Source organism: Hippocampus guttulatus, chromosome 8 (genome assembly GCF_054856545.1).
Source record: "Hippocampus guttulatus isolate MCC_2025c chromosome 8, RoL_Hgut_1.0, whole genome shotgun sequence".
Classification (NCBI taxonomy): domain Eukaryota; kingdom Metazoa; phylum Chordata; class Actinopteri; order Syngnathiformes; family Syngnathidae; genus Hippocampus; species Hippocampus guttulatus.
In genome coordinates this window covers 23,369,270-23,387,322 of record NC_141268.1, presented here as the reverse complement: position 1 = coordinate 23,387,322, position 18,053 = coordinate 23,369,270, and the positions used below count along the sequence as shown (strand labels likewise).

Below are 18,053 nucleotides of genomic sequence, written 5' to 3'. Positions count from 1 at the left end.
ATGACCGTGCGTCGGTGGCATCGAAGCCCAACAGAGATCCGATAAGGTTCGGACGCTTTCGTGGTGACACTTCTGAGGAATCCCGAAACGTCAGCGTTGCACAAGCAGCGCGCTGTGACTTGAAGCTTTTTTTTTGGGGGGGGGTTGTTACCCAAGCATGTGAAGGAGAGAGCCTGAAACGGATAGGCCTCATCGTGACTCAGCATGACAGGGGCCTGCACAAGCTTTTTTTTTTTTTAATCATCAAGCTGACGCACTGCCAACTCAGCTCGGGCTCCTCTCTGGTGCGTCTCCACGCGGCGAGGGACGGAGCGGGACGACGGAGAGAAAGACAAAAGGGAAGGAGATGACTTGAGAGGGGGGGCGATCGGCAATGAAGCGCGAGGAGAAACAACACCGCGCTAGCCCGAGTGGCACAAATGTCAAGCAAAGAAAAACACCACTGACAGCCCAAGTTGAGGAAAGCAAACGCGTGAGTGAGAGAGCACAGCCGTGGCAGGAGAGTGAAAGATAACCACTGACAGAAAGACGCGAGTGGGGGTGGCGGTGGGGGGTGGGGTGCGTCACAACGGGAGCGACCGGCTCGCATCGAAACCGCGGAAGCGCACCGTCAACGGTGCCCGCACGCGTTTTTTTTTTTTTGCCAATGAGGTCGGCCCTGTTCAAGAGAAGCGTCCTCGCCAGACGATTCGCTAGCGTCCACTCAGCCATTTTCAGTCAAACGCAGTCGAGTCCCATGCCAGCGAAAGCGCAAGGAAAATCTCGGCCGTCCTTTAAAAAGCAAAGCGCCAGCACTTAGACGCGAACATACGTTCATCCCAACGACTGGACGTGCGCGTCCTTTCAAAGTGAGCGGCGCTGGGCGGAGGCGCGTTCAAGTGAGCCGTCTTCTCAAGGGGCTGACGTTAGCCGGCCACGCTGGGCGCAAAAGTCAAACTCGCTGAGCTTTTTGGGAAGAAACGCGAAACGGTTGTGGGTTTCTTTCTTTCTTTGGCCAAGCGACAAATGTCAGAGAATGAAGCGCCGGCGGAGAGAACGCGCAGCAGCCCGGCAGGGGCCGGTGTCGAGAACTGATAAGTCCAAGTCCGGGGCCTCACGCGCCCCCACCCAAACGCACGTGCGAAGGATCCACTCTCACATTCGACCGGATAACAAGTGAACCCCGTGACCCCATCTTCGCGCCACCGTCGCACGCCAACGATGACGCACTCAACGCAGCTAAGCTACGCTAAGCGTCAACGTTCGAGCCGTTTTGGGGGGTGGAGCTTCGTGTGATTGAAATGACAATCCGATACGCGCTTGATGGAGAAAGACAAACTTCATATTATCACGTTTCATTTCCGTATAGGCTTGTTTGATCTCGAAGGCTGCGTTCTCACAACCGGTACACAGAAAAAAGGGCCAACTTGAGCCGAATGAAGCCAAGGCCTCTTGAACCGATTGTATCGACGGGAAGGTTCAACTTCGCGAGGGCGGCGTGACAAGATGTCCTTCAGTTTGTTACAGTGTCTCAATTCATGCCAAATCTCCCCATTGAATGAACAAGGTACAGCGTCCATTGTTTGCGCCGGAAGATGTTTTGGCCTCCAGGTGGGGCGTATCGGTGGGCCGGGCTGGCGAGCGCGACGTGCAAATAAGGAGGAATGTTTTACTGCTATGTCACTTGTAAGCGAGGGGGGGGGAAAAAAAAAGGCCGGTGGCACGACTAAGTACAAATGTTTTATTCTGGATTTGTTGTATGGCTTTTCTCAAAAGGACTAGAAACGTCACTTGCCGACACAAGCGGAAAGTGATCTGGAAATGGGCCTCGTCCGGAGCGGCGCCGGCACAAAATGCGCCGACGACGTGGTGGCTTTTCAAAAGCCACGCGTGTGCTTCTGCAGGTTAATTGGCATCAGTGCTACAACTACGGTCATAGTACAAAAAGAAAAACAGACAAACAGGCAATTTAACTTAGTACCTCTTATAAATACCTCCATATAAATAGTGTAAATGTACTTGAGGACCGAAAATGTCTTGAATGCAGTGCTTGGACAAGTGGTGAGAGTGAGACACAGAGGAGGGAAAAGGAGCAAACACCGCCCGCACCGGCGGAGCGCGGCGTCGGCGAGCGTCTATGACGTCCTCCGCGGCCCCCCCCCCCCCCCGACTGCAAGTGATCATCGCCAGCCGCCTAAAAGAAGCCACATACGAGTGGGCCGTATGAGTGGGCAGTTCATGATTGACTGCTGGAAACAGCAGTTACAAAATCTGCACTTCTGAAACTGGGGTGAATCGGGGGGGGGGGGGGGGGGCTGCGGGGGCGGGGCATTTATTAAGGCCTCTTCAATAAAAAGTCTTCCTGATATTGTCCAGGCAGAAAGAATGCAGCTCCACATCTTGCATGTTGAGACCCCCCCCCCACTTCTTTTTTTTTTTGTGTGTGTGACATCAAACATGATGTCATCCAGGTTGGGAGCCAAGCTCTGTGAGTTTGTTCAAGGTGGCGGTGGCGCAGCGCTTTGCCTCACTGTAACCCCCCCCCCGCAGCGTCCGAGGACAGCGGCGCCCCCTCACATCCAGCTGAGATACTTTGGGGTGCGGAATATGTCACAGAACGCTCTCAAAACAAGATGGACCACAGACGTGTCATTCCACTGACTGAGCCAAAAGGCATGAAAATAAGAACAGTGGCTTACAAAGCAACAACGACATCAATAGAATAATAATAATAATAATAATAATAAGGAGCAATAGAAAGAATAACAATAATAATAATGATGATAACAAAGAGTCAGCTTCTAGAAGCCCTTGGAAGCGACCTTGTACATTAAAGCTTCTCAGCATGCCTATGCGGAACCCCCCCCACCCAAACTTCACCCTTTACCCCATGAGCAACGAGGACATCCAGATATCGCGTCGAGTGCAATAGTCCCCCCCCCCCCCCTTCCTCTTCCTGAAAACGCCCTGAACGCAGGGTAGCCCCCAAAGGGCGTTTGGCCATCCTCGCTCGCTCCGCCGCAGCTCACTGCATGCGGTCGGGCTGGATTTGCTGCTGCGGAGCGTAGTGCAGGAAGGCGGCGGCGGCCGGGCCGGCGGCCGAGGGCAGGGCGGGGTGCACGGCGGTGGCCGCCGTGGCGGCGGCGGCCGGCCCCACGCCGGCGGCGGGGCTGGCGGCGTAGCCGTAACCCAGGAAGCCGGCCGGGGAGGCGGCGTAGGGATACTGCTGCTCAAAGTTGGCCTGGGCGTACTGCGCGTAGGCCGCGCCGTAGTCCAGGTAAGGGCTGCTCGTCAGCGACGGCGACAGCTGGGTGGGCAGCACCAGGCTGGGCTGCACGTAGGCTTGCGGGTACACGTAAGGCGGGGCCAACCTGCGCACAGCACAAAAAGACCAAACAAAGGGCCGTTACGCCCACAGGCTCCGGCTTTGTTTACGTCGCTTTCCGCGGCGGAAAACAAACTGGGGGGCGCGGGGACGCGAACGCATGCAGAGCAGCGGGTGAAGGGGTCCCCACTTTCTGTCTGTGTCGCTCAGCAAAAAAACAAAAACAAAACAAAACTAGCAAGCGTGCGCGGTTGGGCCTTCTGAGCTCCAAGCGCGGGGAGGGGGCGGCCGGGTGGCTGAATGATGGCGTCAGCCGTTACTGGCAGCTTTTCAAGTTCAGGCACCAGCAGAGTGTTTAAACAGCCGCTGCTTTCCGCACGCACACACACACATATGCACGCTGCGCGGCGCTTATCAATGCTGCTGTCAGGTGCTGTAGTTGCTCTTCGACAGGTGATCAAAGCTGTGTGGTGCAGGGGGGGGGGACAAAAGGTTTCTCCAACCAAGTCCTCCACACGGGACAGGATTAGGGCCAAGGAAGGAAGGAAAAAAAAAAAAAACAAGGTTGGCAAGATTCTCACTTTAATCTCAGAATTCTGACTTTAAAGTACCTCCATGCCCCCCCTCCCACTCTTTTTTCCCCCCTTTCATTTTTTTTTTTTTAAAACCAGGGCTACCAAAATAGCTTCTTTGTGCCAATTTCAATCCCGCAAGGGGAAATTTAATTGACACTCTGCAGACCGCAACACGTGCAGGCATGTCAAAGCGACAGAGCGTGCAAATGGGGACCGCGCGCCCCTGAGCTGACGCCGTGTTGCTCTGGTGCCTTCTTGCTCAGAGGCACCTCAGCAGTAGTCAGGATGCAGACTAGTATCCATCAACTAGTTGCTCGCTTTGTGTGTGTGTGTGTGTGTGTGTGTGTCCGGAGCAAGACAGGAGTCGGGCCTGAGCCTTCGGTTCCTGGAGGTGGACACATCCCGAAGAGCCACGGCACAGTGCAAACGTCTTTCGTTGTCTTAGCAATGCTATATTGACCATATACGGTGTAATGCGGCGTCAATCGTTTAAAGAATGGCAAATCATTTTTTGACGTTTGTTGGCGGGTTTATTTCAGGACGACGGCAAGGTGGATGTTAAAATTCGGAGTGGTTCATAACCGTCTTTGCTGCCATTTTGTCACCATGACTGCACTGCAGAACGGGTCAATGAAGCAAAGCTCGTGATGGCCCAAGACATTTGCATTGCACGTCCCCCCCCCCCCCCATGAAAAATATCAGCACGCAGTTCAGAATAAAGTGTGCCTAAAAAAAAAAAAAGTTGGAGACCCCTTCTGCTTTCAAAACTTGACATTCTCACCTCGAGAGGCCAAGCATTTACGGAGAAAGGCAAGCGCACCGCAACCAACTGAAAAAAACATTTTGGTTTCCATCTCATCAGTACCGCGAGGCTGCCGTGGATCCAGTCAGGGATGGAAGCATGCAAGGAGAGGGATGTCACATCACGCTCCCCGACAGCGCGCGCACGCGCACACCACACACCGGTAACCACTGCAAAGCCCAAAGCATGCCATAATAGGGAAAGAGTCGCACCGCAATCAGCGCAAACCGCTTCGCTTCATATCACTCGCACGCCAAACGGGAAAAGATAAAAAGGCACTCCAATCCATCACGGCACACCACACGCCACTCTCAAGCCATCCACTGGCACCTTGCGCAGAGACGAGAGGCGGGGGTGGGACATTTGCTTCCTCGGAACTAGTCCTATATTCGGGGTGGGGGCAGGGGGGGCGTCCTCTGATCGTCAGCTGCCGGGAAGTTGGACAGAAGGAGGATTATCAAGAAAAAAAAAAAAGAAAATAGAATAGAGCCAGCGCATTTGTATACACGCATATCAACATCAAGGTTTCAAAGTCACACGGGAAAAAAGGCACCGGATTAACGCCGACGGAATCAAATCTGAGGAAGGGACGAAACGCATCCGAAGCGGAGCCCGAGGAGCAAGCCGACGGCAGCCTTGTGTGCCGCGAGTCCGCGCGAGCGCGGGGCACTCGCGCGCCGGCCCCCCGGCCGGCCGGCTCCGGCGCTCGGCCGCCGACGCGCTCTCCCGCGCGCAAATCCAAAAGGGCTCATGCGGCCTTACGACGGAATGCGGGAGGATAAGGCCAGACAAAAAGGGGAGCCTTTCACTGATACAGTGCGCCGGTGCGAGCTTTGGTTTGAACTTCTATCGAAAGAGATAAGCGGCGAGAGGTCGGTCGGGGGTGCGACCTGAGCCGGCGGCAGGCCGACGTGGACGCCGGACAGAAAATCCGAGGTCGGCTGCTTTTGTGCTGATGGCGAGCCAGCCCGTGTGATTTTGACACAATGCCCCCCCCCCACCCCCACCCCGGCAAGCCCGCAGGCTTTGCAAATGCATACCGCAAGTATTACAAATGCGGGCGGGAAAGGCCTGATGGCCGCCTCATTTATGGGCAGGGCCAAAAGAGGAACCGCAGGTGTTTGCAGGAAATCGGAAACGCTGCGGCGCGGTTCAACTTGGTCATTTTACTCAACGAGTCGAAACTGAAAAGGACGATTTGGCGAGCGTTCGTTTTTGCCGTTAACGTGCAAGCAAGCCGCCCGGCATCCTTCCCTTTCCGCTTGAGGAGGCGACGTTTCACACCTGCAGTGGTGCGTTTCCCAGGATGCGCGCTGCCTCCTTTAAAAAAAAACAAGCCTCATCCCCCACTTTGACGACCAAACCCCCAGCCCCCGTCTGATCTCCCGCACTGCCTCGCAGAGGCGTGTCAACTTTCACACCGCTGGCGGCGGCCAGAGAAGCGACCGATTTAAAAAAGAAAAAAAAAAGCTTCCAAAAACGAAAAGATGACTGCGGACCGGGAAAGAGTGAGCAAATGTGGTGGCTATGAAAACGATGACACTTGCCTCACCTCGCCTGACCCTCACAGTCCAAAGCATCTGCTGACCACAGCCTTAATACACACACACACACACAGTATCCGGCGCTCCAGTTTCTGCTTACGCTCCCACTTCAGAGCATGTCAGCGCGCCATATGTCGCCAAGGAGGGGAGAAGAGGCTGAAAGAAAAGCCACTTGTCGGGGCTGCGCGTCTTAGGGAGGCCCGCGTCTGTCACGCAACAATCTGCCGTCGCCATGGTAACGGAAGCAAGGCCACGGGACTTTCCGGGTCCTCCGAGTGGCCCGGAACAAGACGGGGCACATTCCCAAGCGGGTCGTTAATACCCGACGCGGCTCGGTTTAATGGGACACGAATAGACAATCGCGGCCGGTTGAAGGCTGCTTTTCTTTAGGGGGAGGGGCTGTTATTTGATCACGGTCCCAAGGGAGTGTGGAAAATCTCGGCAGTTCCAGGATGATGCGCTCTTCATCGCTGACGAGCATCGCTCCGTTTGGAGCATCACTTTCATATCGCCAAAAATGCCCTTGTTGGCTTCCATTTTCATTTCCATTTCAATTCCTGTCAAGTTCAAAGCAACAACTTCCATCCAGACTATACGGCAGAAGACGGTTACTGAATGTGTTCAATGTGTCATGTGAGGGCAACGCACAAATCGCTGATGGCGTGGTTCCTTTTCGGAATGAAATCGGATGAACCCGCTTTCTTTTCCACTTTGACCTTTGCAAGACAGTCGCAGTCACTTGCGAGCATCGTTATCGTTAGTATGTCCGATATCCGTGGTCCCCCATCGCCTTCTGCGCGCACGCAAGCTCAATGACGCTGAAAACGGGATTGGAATCAGGTCCCGATTTGACTTGGGAGCGGATGTCGTGCGGCAAATCCAGCCTGATGGGCGAAGGACAACAGATCCTCACGTGATTGGTTGATTGAAATCAAACGCTGCTTTCCAATCCTAAAATGAAGTAGCGGGGGGCAAAGGCGAAGCCACAAAAGGCAGCGTCACGAATGGGCGCGCGACTCCGGCTCGAAGAACGGACAGTTAAGCCGCGCTCGTGGCGCGAGGAGGCGAAAGGCGGGCGGGGGCGCCGAATACGGCCAAGCGCCGGTCAAAGCGCTCAGCGGAGCGCGTCTGGGACGCGAGCCGCTCCGACAACACGGCCGCTTCCGGCGGGCCCGCCGGAGGACGGCGGACGAGTCCGCAAGCTTCTGACAAAACTTTGCGAGCGAGTCACACGCTCACCTCTGGAATGCCCTTCCATTACCACAGAGGTGTGAGCAATCTCCCCGGCCTAGAAATTTCAAGTATGCTAATGCGCCCCCCCCCCCCCCCCACCGGAGTTGCAAGCAGGCCCAGAAACTGACATGTACTTTCCAGAGGCCCTGTTTGTCCAAGAAACAGTGGCCTGGTGGCACTGCACAAAGAGTCTAACACAAGAGCACACGCACACGCACGCACACACGCAACAAGCGCCCCCACTCCCTTTCACTTACCCATACTGCCTCTGGATGAATGCCGGGTGAATGGGCTGCACTCCGATGGATATGCCTGCAAGATACGAGGTGGACTGTCAGAAAGGCACACGCACGCGTGCGCCCGCATTTGCATTTGCATTTGCAGAGGAGGGCCGGAGAACAATACACAGAGAGCACGGGGGGGGGGACAGAGCCAGGGCCTGTTCCTCTCTCGGGGCAAAACAATGCGCCATACAGTCAAGCCGAGCTCCAACGCGGCTCATGCTCGGCCCCGCCGCAATCTTGCCCGTTTTCGGTTTCGCGGTCAAATCCGCGAGCGCCGGCGACGGTCCGCCGCCGCGGCCTCGCGTGGATCTCGTTGTTGAAAGATAATATTGAGCCACGATCGTCACCGGGTGGAGAAATCGGGACGCGACCAGGAGGTCGATGAGAAGACCAGAACAAAAGTGGTGTGGCAACATTCGGGGACTCGCCTGCCCTCTTGACACAATGGGGGGCCCAAGTCCCGCCCCCAAAAAGAAAGACGTGCTTGAAATTTGCCAAATGCCTTCCAAAAGGTAGGATCGGTCGTCGCAGAAGAACACCTTAACCGACAGTAGAGCACGGCGACGGCGACGGCGGCATCGCGCTACGGAGCGGATTTTATCCCGAGCCGATAACCGCGGTCAAATTTGCGCTTATTTCCGCGAGGCGAACAATGGCGGCCCTCATTGAATGTCGGCATTCGGCGACTGAACTTCCCTGAAAGCGGGTTCTGGTTGAACCGTTTGGCGTTTGAACATCGAGCCTTTGGATTTCTTTTAGTTCCACGCGCAAGCACGACGAATATTTGAAGCAAGCGCGCTTGACCTCTTATTTGGAGAACTGTGCCGGGAAGAGAGTGAGGAACACTTTGCAAAGTACGACTCCTACGATAAATACGACGAATAAGGAATACTTGAGGGCGTTTTAAGAAGCGCAAATGTGTTTCGGGCGTTTTCCGAATACGGTCTCGACACCGACTCCCGATTTTTCACCTATCGCGGTCGCATCCGGAACGATGCCGTGCTATAAACGAGGCTTCGCTGGAATAGAAACTCGGTCGATTATCATCGGCTTTGAAGGAGAGAAGGATTCCCAAACATTTCCCGCGGGACGTGCCCAAAGTCCGACCGGATCGGCCTTCAAGGTCGCCTCAACTGGAGCTCGCTAGCTGGTTGATCAAGATGGCAACGCTGTGATTTCATTAATGATAAATAGATAAAAAATGAACACGCCCCACCTGTTTGGATGCTGCGAGGCTTGGCGCCGAGGTAGGCCAGGTTGACGTTGGCCTTTCTGCCATCAATAATGGGATTGGGATCCTTGCAGGCTCTCTCGGCCGACCCTCGGTCTGTCATCGTGACCTGGTGACGGGAATAATCATTGCATCGTTAATGACTTGCTTGAGTTTGTGTTCTCAAGCAACTGATTTTTTCTTTTTTTAAAGCGGGGCGAGGGGGGAGTGCAACCATTGGCTGAGAGTAAACAGAGGCGCGACAGTTGTCTAAATGAGTCTCCTCAATTCATTTTGACATGGTTCCGTGGCACCGAGGCGCTCCGAGATGGGGCCAAAGTAAGTGTGAAATAGTGAATGCTGAACAGCAACTATGCGAGGGTTCACTGTCATATCCTGTAAAAAAAAACACACGCAATCTGTATTTTGGGGGGCTAAAAGAATAATTGAAGTTGGAAAACTTTACAATACAAATTGCTGAAAATGATGGCAATAATGTTGGCACAACAAAGCAAGCACGTCGCTCGCTCCAAAACAACTTGCAGAGTTGTTTTTCCAATACAAAGGGGAAAGAGTTTGCTCGAGATTTTGTGAAAAAATCAGATCCAATTCAACCACCATTTTTTTTTTCCTTAACCGTGTATAAAGTGAGGACCACCCTTGTGCCGACACGTTCCGCTGTCCAAAATCTTGCTTTGAGAAAACAACCGACCAAAATCCGGTGGCCGTTGTCGGAGTAAAAATACAAACAAAGTCCACGGTTATTTCTTTCGAGTAACCCACACGCCTGCCAAAATATGAACGGAAGCGGAGGACCATTTCAGGACGTAAATATGAAGGAGCTTGTCCGAGTCGGCCCCCTCTTTTCTCCCTCCGGGCATTAGAGGGGTCTGTTTTGATAGCCGGCTTCTGCCAACTCGGTGGCTTCGGTCGGTTCACCGAGTCGAGCAAAGTGCATCTGAAAGAACGGAGGCCACGGCCATCATTTTTCCGGAGGGCATTTTCGACATCGGCAAGGTGAGAAAAAGCCCCCTCCGCCGTCTGCGTTGTAAACACACAGGAAGGAACGAGGCTTTGTTGACACTCTGTGGAGCCTCGCCGCGGGGGTGCCGCTAATCCCCCTCTCTGATGTGTGTTTGGATAAAAGGTGAGCTGGGCTTTGGGGTAGCTTGCCCGCCCCTTTTCTGCCGGTTTACGCCCTCAACCAAAGCCAGCCATTTGTTGGTCAACTAACCATGCGCACGGGTGACAGCAGGCACATCCCAACAAGCCTGTTTGACAGGTCACACCGGTCCCCACGCTCAACCGTTAGCAACAAGACTCGCAGGGCAGTTTTCGCCAGTTTGGGAGCTGACGTGTAAACACTGAGTAATTGTCTTCCATACTGCTTGTAAACACACGCACACACACACACACACAGACACCACTTTTCCATTCCTTCTTTGGCCTGACAAAACTAGCGCTGATGGGTAGTTCCAGAGTTCTGGTAAATATTTGCATTGCTCACATGGCTTCTGTGCTTTGTGTCAAAGGGAGAATAGCCGGTTTTATCTGGCAGGGACGGCCGAGATAAGTCACCTATTAGCGAGGCCTGAGAGAATGCAACAGGACACTTTTCGTTCAGTGCATTTTGAAAAACAATCCCATCATGATTTACCTACAGTATGTATGACATTTTGGGGATCTGGACGCCGGGGGTGGGTGCCAAAGCTACTCAAAGATAAGATCTTTGCAGAGTTGATCACACATTCACAGGATGAAGACCATTTTTTTTTCCCCCAAGCAGCCAAGTTGCCTTGTAAATCATGTGAGCGGTGAGCAATGCAGGCGCTTCCGTCTGTGACAATGGAGGGCACGCCGTGCAAGGTCAACGTCTCCCATCGCCGCTGCTCCAAACGAGCCATATAAAGGAACGAGGGGCAACAGACTCTCCCGCACTTAAGCCCCGAGCCAGCCTTGAATGGCCTCGTTTGGGAGGTTCGGGGGGGGGGGGGGGGGAATATAATCGTTTTAGTTAACTTGGGTGATCCCTCATCCTCCTTAGGGTAGGAAGACAATTGAATTCCATGACCGGGGCATAAAGTCGACGCGCATCGCACAAGGACAAACATCAACACGTGGAAAGGCACACAAGGCAACAAATCATTCTACGGTGTGTGGACGGCCAAAAAAAAAAAAAAAAAAAAAAGTATGACACTCTGCGGGCGGCGCGTGTATTCCATCGCGGTGAGAAGTGAATGACTTGTTGTATCCCCTTCCTACTTACGAAGCCGTATCCTCGGGACTTGCCGGTCTGCCTGTCGGTTATCACCACGGCCTCATCAATGTCCCCAAAGGCCTCGAAGTATTTTCGCAGCGAGGCGTCGTTGGTGTGGTACGGCAGCCCGCCGACGAAGATTTTGGTAAAAGTCGTGTCCTTCTGGAGCGCGGTGGGATGCATGGCTTCCAGGGCTCCGTTCATAAACTGATGCAGAAGCATTGGCGAGCCGGCCAAACCTCCGGAGGCGCACATTGGCGAAACTGACTTCACTCGGCTTTAACGGCGGCCCGGCATTCGTGAAAACGTTTTCAAGCAAGAGCACACAGACTCAACGTGCCGCGGGGTAAAACAACCTGGAAACTACGGCTCGCTGATTTACAAACGTGAGAGATCCTCCACTCGCGTGCTCAACTCGTCGCTTGCGGCTGGAGGCGAGCGGAGACATTTTTTTATATGCCGGAGATGTGGCTCCTCCCCCAAACAACTCTTAGCCAATCACAATAGCGCCTGAGTGCCGACTTCATTGCGTTTTCCCGGACGTCGTCCCGCCCACTCGGAACCCCCGCTGCACCTGCCTTTGTCCTTCAGAGACTGGTCTCAACTGCCCCCCCCCCCCAAAAAAAATTAATGCCTTGATCCATTCTCGGTGAGAAAGTTACCGTATCCCCAAAAATATCCTACTGGAGTTAAAACTCCGCACATTTTCCTTCGAAAAACAAAACAATTTGCTTTGCATTCACGGATGAACGTTGGAATCACAAACGTATGCCTTTTCAAAACAATGATAAATTGGTCGTTTGCTGTTGATAAGGGCAACATTCCGTCTCTTAATTAGTTGAGCTGCTAACAGAGAGAGAGAGGTCTTGGTGTTGACTTTTCTGTTGGCAGCTTATTCCATAAGTGTGCAGCATAACCGCTAAACGCTGATTCACCGTGTTTGCTTGGATCTGTGGTTTCCACGAATAGAAGAACCCCAAGCGCCATTTTAAAAATGGGATGATTATCAATCATGCAACGCAGTCATATTGGGGTTTTGTACATGTTGTGGTAAACCAGTTAACATCGCCCATGCTGAAAAGCAGCGCAGCCAGGGCCAATTTTTACGGATGGTGAATATGGCCTCGCTAGGCACACAGCTTTAAATGAGGTACTTCAAAGACTGGGCTGAGAACGTTTAACACCAAAGAGGCAAGGGGTGTGAGAAAGTGGTGCTGCCACTTGCTTACGGATTTTGAGAGGAGATGGTGAAGCGCAGCCACAGAAAAATCTTCCTGCCCTTGGCCGCTTGGAGTCCCACTGCTAAGTACCAAAGGTCAGGCTCACGGCGAGGTGATACACTAACAACGCTCAATAAAAGGGCATTTCGTTCGCGCCTTGCGCTCGATGACCCGGCTCACTTTTCCCGCGTGGCCTTTGTCGCTACCACTCTGACATCTTTTATAACCACCCCAACACCACTTTATCCCCAACGTTAAAAGAATCCAACCTATAGGAAGAATCTTTGATCTCTTTTGTCCCTCTTTAGGTTGTGCCCTGGCCTCACACCTTTGAGTTAAGAGCGAGATAGACAACACACTCCACCTGCTGGACAAAAACATACACACGCGAGCAACTCCACACGTTGGTATCGACCCATTATGGGATTTATTTCCCCATCGTGCTCGCTAACAGGTTTATATTTCAAACGAGGTCGATATAATCCAAAAAAATGAGTGAGGCTACCTAGTTTTACATTGCTTGAATCACAACGGGCAGGAGTGTGAACTAGTGGCGCGTACATGTGCCTTGGAGTTCTGCGGTGGTTCAAATCTTGGATCAGGGCTTTCTTGTGCTCTGTCCTCATGTTCCCCCAGAACATGTAGGTTAGGTGAACTAAAGACTCTGAATTGTCCCTAGGTTTGAATGTGAGGCTAAATGGTTGTTCGTGGAAACGCCCTCCAGTCAGCTTGCTCTAGGCCACCTCTGACCCGATTGAGCCTGAGGATTAAGCCGTACATAAAATACAATGCATTCAAATCAAAGTGTCTTCACTCACTTACTTGTTTATTATACATCAACATTCCATTTGGAAATAAACCACAGAGTAACACGAATTTTAGACAGTCTTTGGAGAAGTGTAAAAAAAAGAAATGTAAAAAAAAGCCTACCCGGATGTAAATGAATGACAAACCCTCCAAACGTACGACAACCATTTTTGTGTAGGCCTCTCCGATTGGTCCACGGACAGGAAGTGGCACCACATCAGCTGGTCCAGGTGTCAAAAGGAAGGAGTCTTTCTTGAGCATACACGCACCCCCAAGCATCTGGCTGTCTGCGTTTCCCCACACCAGATGTGACTTGGCAAGGAGAATCTAAAGAAAGGAGGGGAGGCAGTCAGTGAAACGTTTGAACGCTTTATTTGAGGCTCTTTATTTAATAAATGATGTCCAATTTTGCACAGCATAAACAGTACAAAATGGGTGTCAAATACTGCTCGCCCGAGCTCAATGACTTTATCATCAGAATCAAGCAACGCAATTAATTCATGGCTGTATTTTGATAAATATCTTTTCCTAATAGCCAAACGACATTCGGCGCGCTATGCCTCCGCCCGGAGAGCTTCACAAAGCGGCAAGCTCCATGATCAACCCACTCGTCGGAGATGTGCAAAAGGCAGCTTGTACGCGCTACAAATGCGGAAACCACGCAAGCCACCTAAGAGCCGGCCGGAGTCACTCGTGGAAAGCACGATCCCCACCGCTGGAATCTCTGCTTGTCGAAGAAGTGGCTTGGAAGCAGTGCTTCTGCTCCCATCCACGCATGCCAGGGGGCCGCGCGGTGGCCGCCGAGGCCCAGCGTGAGGATCCCATCCGGCGAGCGCGCTACCCGGGCTAATGGACAGTCGCTGCCGGCCTCTCACCATTTCTTGTTCCGAGGCTTCAGCTCCTCCGCGGCGTTCCTCAAGAAAATGTAGTTCTTCTTCTGGGGGTTGTAGTACTCGTGGCCCTGAACGACAGACCACGTGAGATAAACGCGTTGACAACACTTTTCGGTTGGGGACATCTTACCTTTGACCAGTCATAGCTGGAAGCATAGGCAAAGATGTTGCCATTGTGGTTGAAGCAGCAGGCTGTGATGGGCTGGTCCAGCTGCTCCGACGTCTTCAACTTGGTGCGGGCGTCTTTGTCCCAAAAGCTGAAGCGACCATCGGAGCCGACGGTCGCCAAAGTTCCGTGAACGGGATGGAAGGAAATGGCGTTGACCTGGATCAGAAGAAAGCCCCCCGCGTACTGATTCTTGGCCGTCATTCCCTCTCCGCCACCGCTGCATTTTCAAGTTGAGATGCGGTGGCCACGTCGCGGCGGAATGTCAACGTGGAAAATGGAGGCCTTACAGCGTAGATGTCCTGTGGGGTGGCTGTGTTGGTTCCATTCGACCTGTGGCACTTGAAGGTGAAGTTGTCCTTGGCTCTAATCGACAACGGGCAAAGACATTGGCGTCAGACTGCGGCTCGCGCGCTTGACAGCGTTCCAACGGAATGAAAACGGAAACATGGTTGAAAAACTACTGTTCTAAAACCAAAACAAGACTTTTAGTTGTGATGCTTACGGGTTGGGAGGGTTGATATAGTGGATGGCGACGCGTCCCTCGATGCTTCCCAGCGCAAAGCCGGTGGGCTTGTTCTGCTTGTCCTTGAAAATGGCCACACGGCGGTGCTACAAGCCACAGTCACAAGATTACATTTTGGAGAGACTGAAAAGCTCCGGGGGAGCGAACGCGCGTTTCTCGACAATGAAAACAAGTGCTCGCCTGATGCTTCAGAGGCGATTCAAGTCTGCGAAATTCAGACGGCTGGTTCTCCAACTGGTACACAATCAGACCCCGCTCCGCTGTGGCCACCACCGCCATGGGGTACACCTGCAGAGCCGCATCACACATATTGAGGTGCACTCAGAAAACCCACGCGTCATCTGTTGGGTGAGAATATATATGTATTGCGGAATTCGTCTTCGGGTCCACGTACAACATCGGCACAGTAACATCTTTCGGGCATCTGCAGGGACATCATAGGATTGGGAGAGCGGGTGTCCCAAAACTGGAACGGAAAACGACAAGAGTGCGTCACGTAGCAAAGGTTGGAAAATGAACTGCGTGCGTTTCGACATGCAGACGCAGGTGAGCACACCTTCAGTGTTTTGTCCCAGCTCCCGGTCATGATGCAGCTGTAGTTGGGCGCTTTTATCCAGTGAATCGACTTGATTGGGCCATCGTGCTGTTAAGAGAACAGGAGGTGAGTGAGAAAGGAGTATGTTTGTGGCTGGGTTGACACCGAAGGTCCAGGGGCCCAATTCCAAACGAATGGCCTACAGTACATCCGATTTGTTGCTGTACCATTTCCACGTGGATATCGAGTCTGTGCATTTAGGCCGCACTTACGGTGGCAGGTATGCGACGCACATGCGGATTTGATCCGCGTTTGGGAGAGGCCCGATTCCATCGTGAACATACTCAGTTCCAGGCATCACCCCACCACCACCACCCATTCACACTCCCATTGCACCGATCGGACTGGTGCCACTTCAGAGCATACAAATCAGAACCGTGTCTCTTGAACCAAGAAGTGTAAAGCACCCCTCAGAGTACACATCGAATCCATATCGAGGCTCCAAAGTGCATCCCGTATGACCTGGGCAATCTGCATCGCTTGATTGCTGTTCAGATCCCACATCTTGGCTGTCTTGTCACAGGAAGCAGTGAACACTTTACTCCCATCCTGGGTAAAAAAATCAAGCATGTTGAACATTTTTCTCTTCATCTCCAAGAGAACGTCACGTGTGGTCAGACTTACATCACTCCAGCATGTATCAAGCACAGGACCTGTGTGCATCTGTTGAGCTTTGGGGACAGTTTGACCATTGTCCTGCACCTCCCAGCACCGAACCTCATGGCAAACCATCCAAAACATGTCTCTTATTTTCTATATCACCCACTATTGACAAATGAATGGTGCCTGGGGCTAACGCTCGCCTCAAAACACTCAGTATTGAAACACCTGCAATCACTCACATCATTCGCCCAGGAGCCTCCAATGAGAAAATTCCCAGGCATGGTCGGGGGGCTGAAAGCCAGACAGCTAATGCTGTCATCTGGTGGGGAAGTCACTTCGACATCCTGAGACATAGCAAAAAATTTAAAAAAAATAAAAGTACACTCTTTGAACTGTTTGTCAGTTGAATGCTGAGCAAGCTACAACAGTAACACGTCAACAAATCAAAGTGTAGCCAGTTTGTTGTTTACCTTCATAGGATTGTGCGTGTCAGCCGTCGTGCTCCCAAAAACGCCAGTTCCCGTTGTTCCAAAACCGGAATTTGTGCCAAATAAACTCATGGCGCATTACCGTAATTCCTGATCTGACCTGGCCTGGTAGGAAAAATACACATGACCTCTCACCATCCACATTGCATGTTTTTAAAAGCAAATGCGGTAGAAGCAAAGGCTTCGCCTTGTTACGTATCAACTACAACACATTACTACACGTGATTTAGTGACATGCATGTACATTCGATGACAGAAGGTTACGAATCTCACTAAAACCATTTCACCAGTATGTGAGTAAGCGCAATGGCCGGAAAGACCAAATGTCAAACATGGGTCCGCCGTCACTAGTATTCCAATAAGATGATTCAGAGAAGAGGCGAGTGTGAAGTGTTACTAATTCAGAGGTCGCTAACGTTAGCTTGCTGCCAGTTGGAAATCTTCCTTTCAGACCGGCGACCGTCCCGTGAGCAACAGCGGGAAACATTCAAACGACGCGGACTGCCCTTTATCCATGACAATACGTACCTCGAACTCGTTAACCTCCTATCCCAATCTTGACTCTGATATTGAGCCGAATATAACGAATTTATCCGGCGCAACAACCGAAAAAATGTGGCGCTTGTTTTGCGCGGTGTCGCAGTTTAATGACGTATTGGGCCAGGAGGACGGTGTGCTGCGCTGTGCAGTTTGAACGCCAGGGGGCAGTGTTGGACAAAAACGTGCCTTTTGATCGCTAGGTAGCGACAACGTCTGTTTTGCCTGTTTATATCAAAACTTTAGTTGAGATATTGTCAAAGCGACTTTACCTCTTAAATATGTGTATTGTTGACATTAAAAACCTTGGTCACCGAAAAATGTTAAGTAGAGATGGTTATATGTCTCCCTCCCTCAACGTATTATTGACGCAGATTAAAAAAACTCGACTTTTTTGCTGGCACATTTTTTAAAATATCTGTTCATTATGGCACCGAATTTTAAAAAAAAATACATTTTGATGAAAAGTTTTTGCGTTTGGCCTAAAACATATGTTTCTATATGGATTTGAAAGTGCTTTTTAATTTATAGCTCTGACGTTTTCGGAAAAAAATGCAGCTGTTGCTGATCTTATCCCTTAGTAAATACTACTAAATGCACCAATACAATATTATATTAAAATAGACTTGTGGAATCGTTGTTGCACTAATCAGGGGTGTCAAAGTCAGGTCCTGGAGGGCCGCTGTCCTGCATGTTTTCCAAGTCTCCCCGTTGCAACACACCCGATTCAAATGATCAAATCATCAGCAAGCTCTATGGAATCCTGACAATGAACCTGTTCATTTGAATCAGGTGTGTTGCAACGGGGAGACTTGGAAAACATGCGGGACAGCGGCCCTCCAGGACCTGACTTTGACAGCTATGCACTAATTCACTGGGGCCATTGTGGCAAGTGCCTTCATTCCGTTGTAATAAATAGTGGCTGATCATCCGTGAGAGTAGAACCCCCAAATGATTAGGGTGGGACCGACCTGTCCGTCTCAGTTCAAAGAGATGTGCGTTCTGATGT

The 18,053-nt window shown here is 51.8% G+C and overlaps 2 protein-coding genes across 3 annotated transcripts; both read right to left on the bottom strand.

Annotated features, from left to right (window-relative positions):
• Positions 1-1,706: 1,706 nt before the first annotated feature.
• Positions 1,707-11,649, bottom strand: LOC147201913 (RNA-binding protein 38-like). Its single transcript, XM_086117560.1, has 4 exons — positions 11,219-11,649; positions 8,959-9,082; positions 7,716-7,770; positions 1,707-3,350 (listed from the first exon to the last, which is right to left on the bottom strand). The coding sequence occupies exons 1-4, from the start codon at positions 11,462-11,464 to the stop codon at positions 3,005-3,007; spliced, it is 771 nt and encodes a 256-aa protein (XP_085973686.1). The 5' UTR covers positions 11,465-11,649; the 3' UTR covers positions 1,707-3,004.
• A 1,585-nt stretch (positions 11,650-13,234) lies between these two features.
• On the bottom strand, positions 13,235-17,160 carry rae1 (ribonucleic acid export 1). 2 transcript variants are annotated; one of them, XM_086118673.1, is made up of 13 exons: positions 17,036-17,160; positions 16,490-16,612; positions 16,259-16,363; positions 16,041-16,133; positions 15,879-15,965; positions 15,378-15,464; positions 15,216-15,287; positions 15,002-15,109; positions 14,801-14,907; positions 14,586-14,661; positions 14,260-14,454; positions 14,112-14,197; positions 13,235-13,563 (listed from the first exon to the last, which is right to left on the bottom strand). In XM_086118673.1, coding segments are annotated over exons 2-13 (1,107 nt in total). In that variant the 5' UTR covers positions 16,580-16,612; positions 17,036-17,160; the 3' UTR covers positions 13,235-13,562. The 2 variants fall into 2 exon arrangements, with proteins under 2 accessions (XP_085974799.1, XP_085974798.1); XM_086118672.1 differs by lacking the exon at positions 13,235-13,563 and having other exon boundaries at positions 14,108-14,197.
• Between the last annotated feature and the right edge of the window lie 893 nt (positions 17,161-18,053).

What these genes read in the sequence shown, in the direction of transcription:
- LOC147201913 (XM_086117560.1), bottom strand. Translation starts at nt 11,464, where the DNA reads ATGTGCGCCTCCGGAGGTTTGGCCGGCTCGCCAATGCTTCTGCATCAG. An exon ending in AGTCCCGAGGATACGGCTTC is followed by an intron (nt 9,083 to 11,218) that starts GTAAGTAGGAAG and finishes TCCCGTCACCAG; the next exon opens with GTCACGATGACAGACCGAGG. An exon ending in GCCTCGCAGCATCCAAACAG is followed by an intron (nt 7,771 to 8,958) that starts GTGGGGCGTGTT and finishes CGTATCTTGCAG; the next exon opens with GCATATCCATCGGAGTGCAG.
- rae1 (XM_086118672.1), bottom strand. Translation starts at nt 16,579, where the DNA reads ATGAGTTTATTTGGCACAAATTCCGGTTTTGGAACAACGGGAACTGGC. An exon ending in AAGCGATGCAGATTGCCCAG is followed by an intron (nt 15,465 to 15,878) that starts GTCATACGGGAT and finishes TTCTCTTAACAG; the next exon opens with CACGATGGCCCAATCAAGTC. An exon ending in GCTGGGACAAAACACTGAAG is followed by an intron (nt 15,288 to 15,377) that starts GTGTGCTCACCT and finishes TTTCCGTTCCAG; the next exon opens with TTTTGGGACACCCGCTCTCC.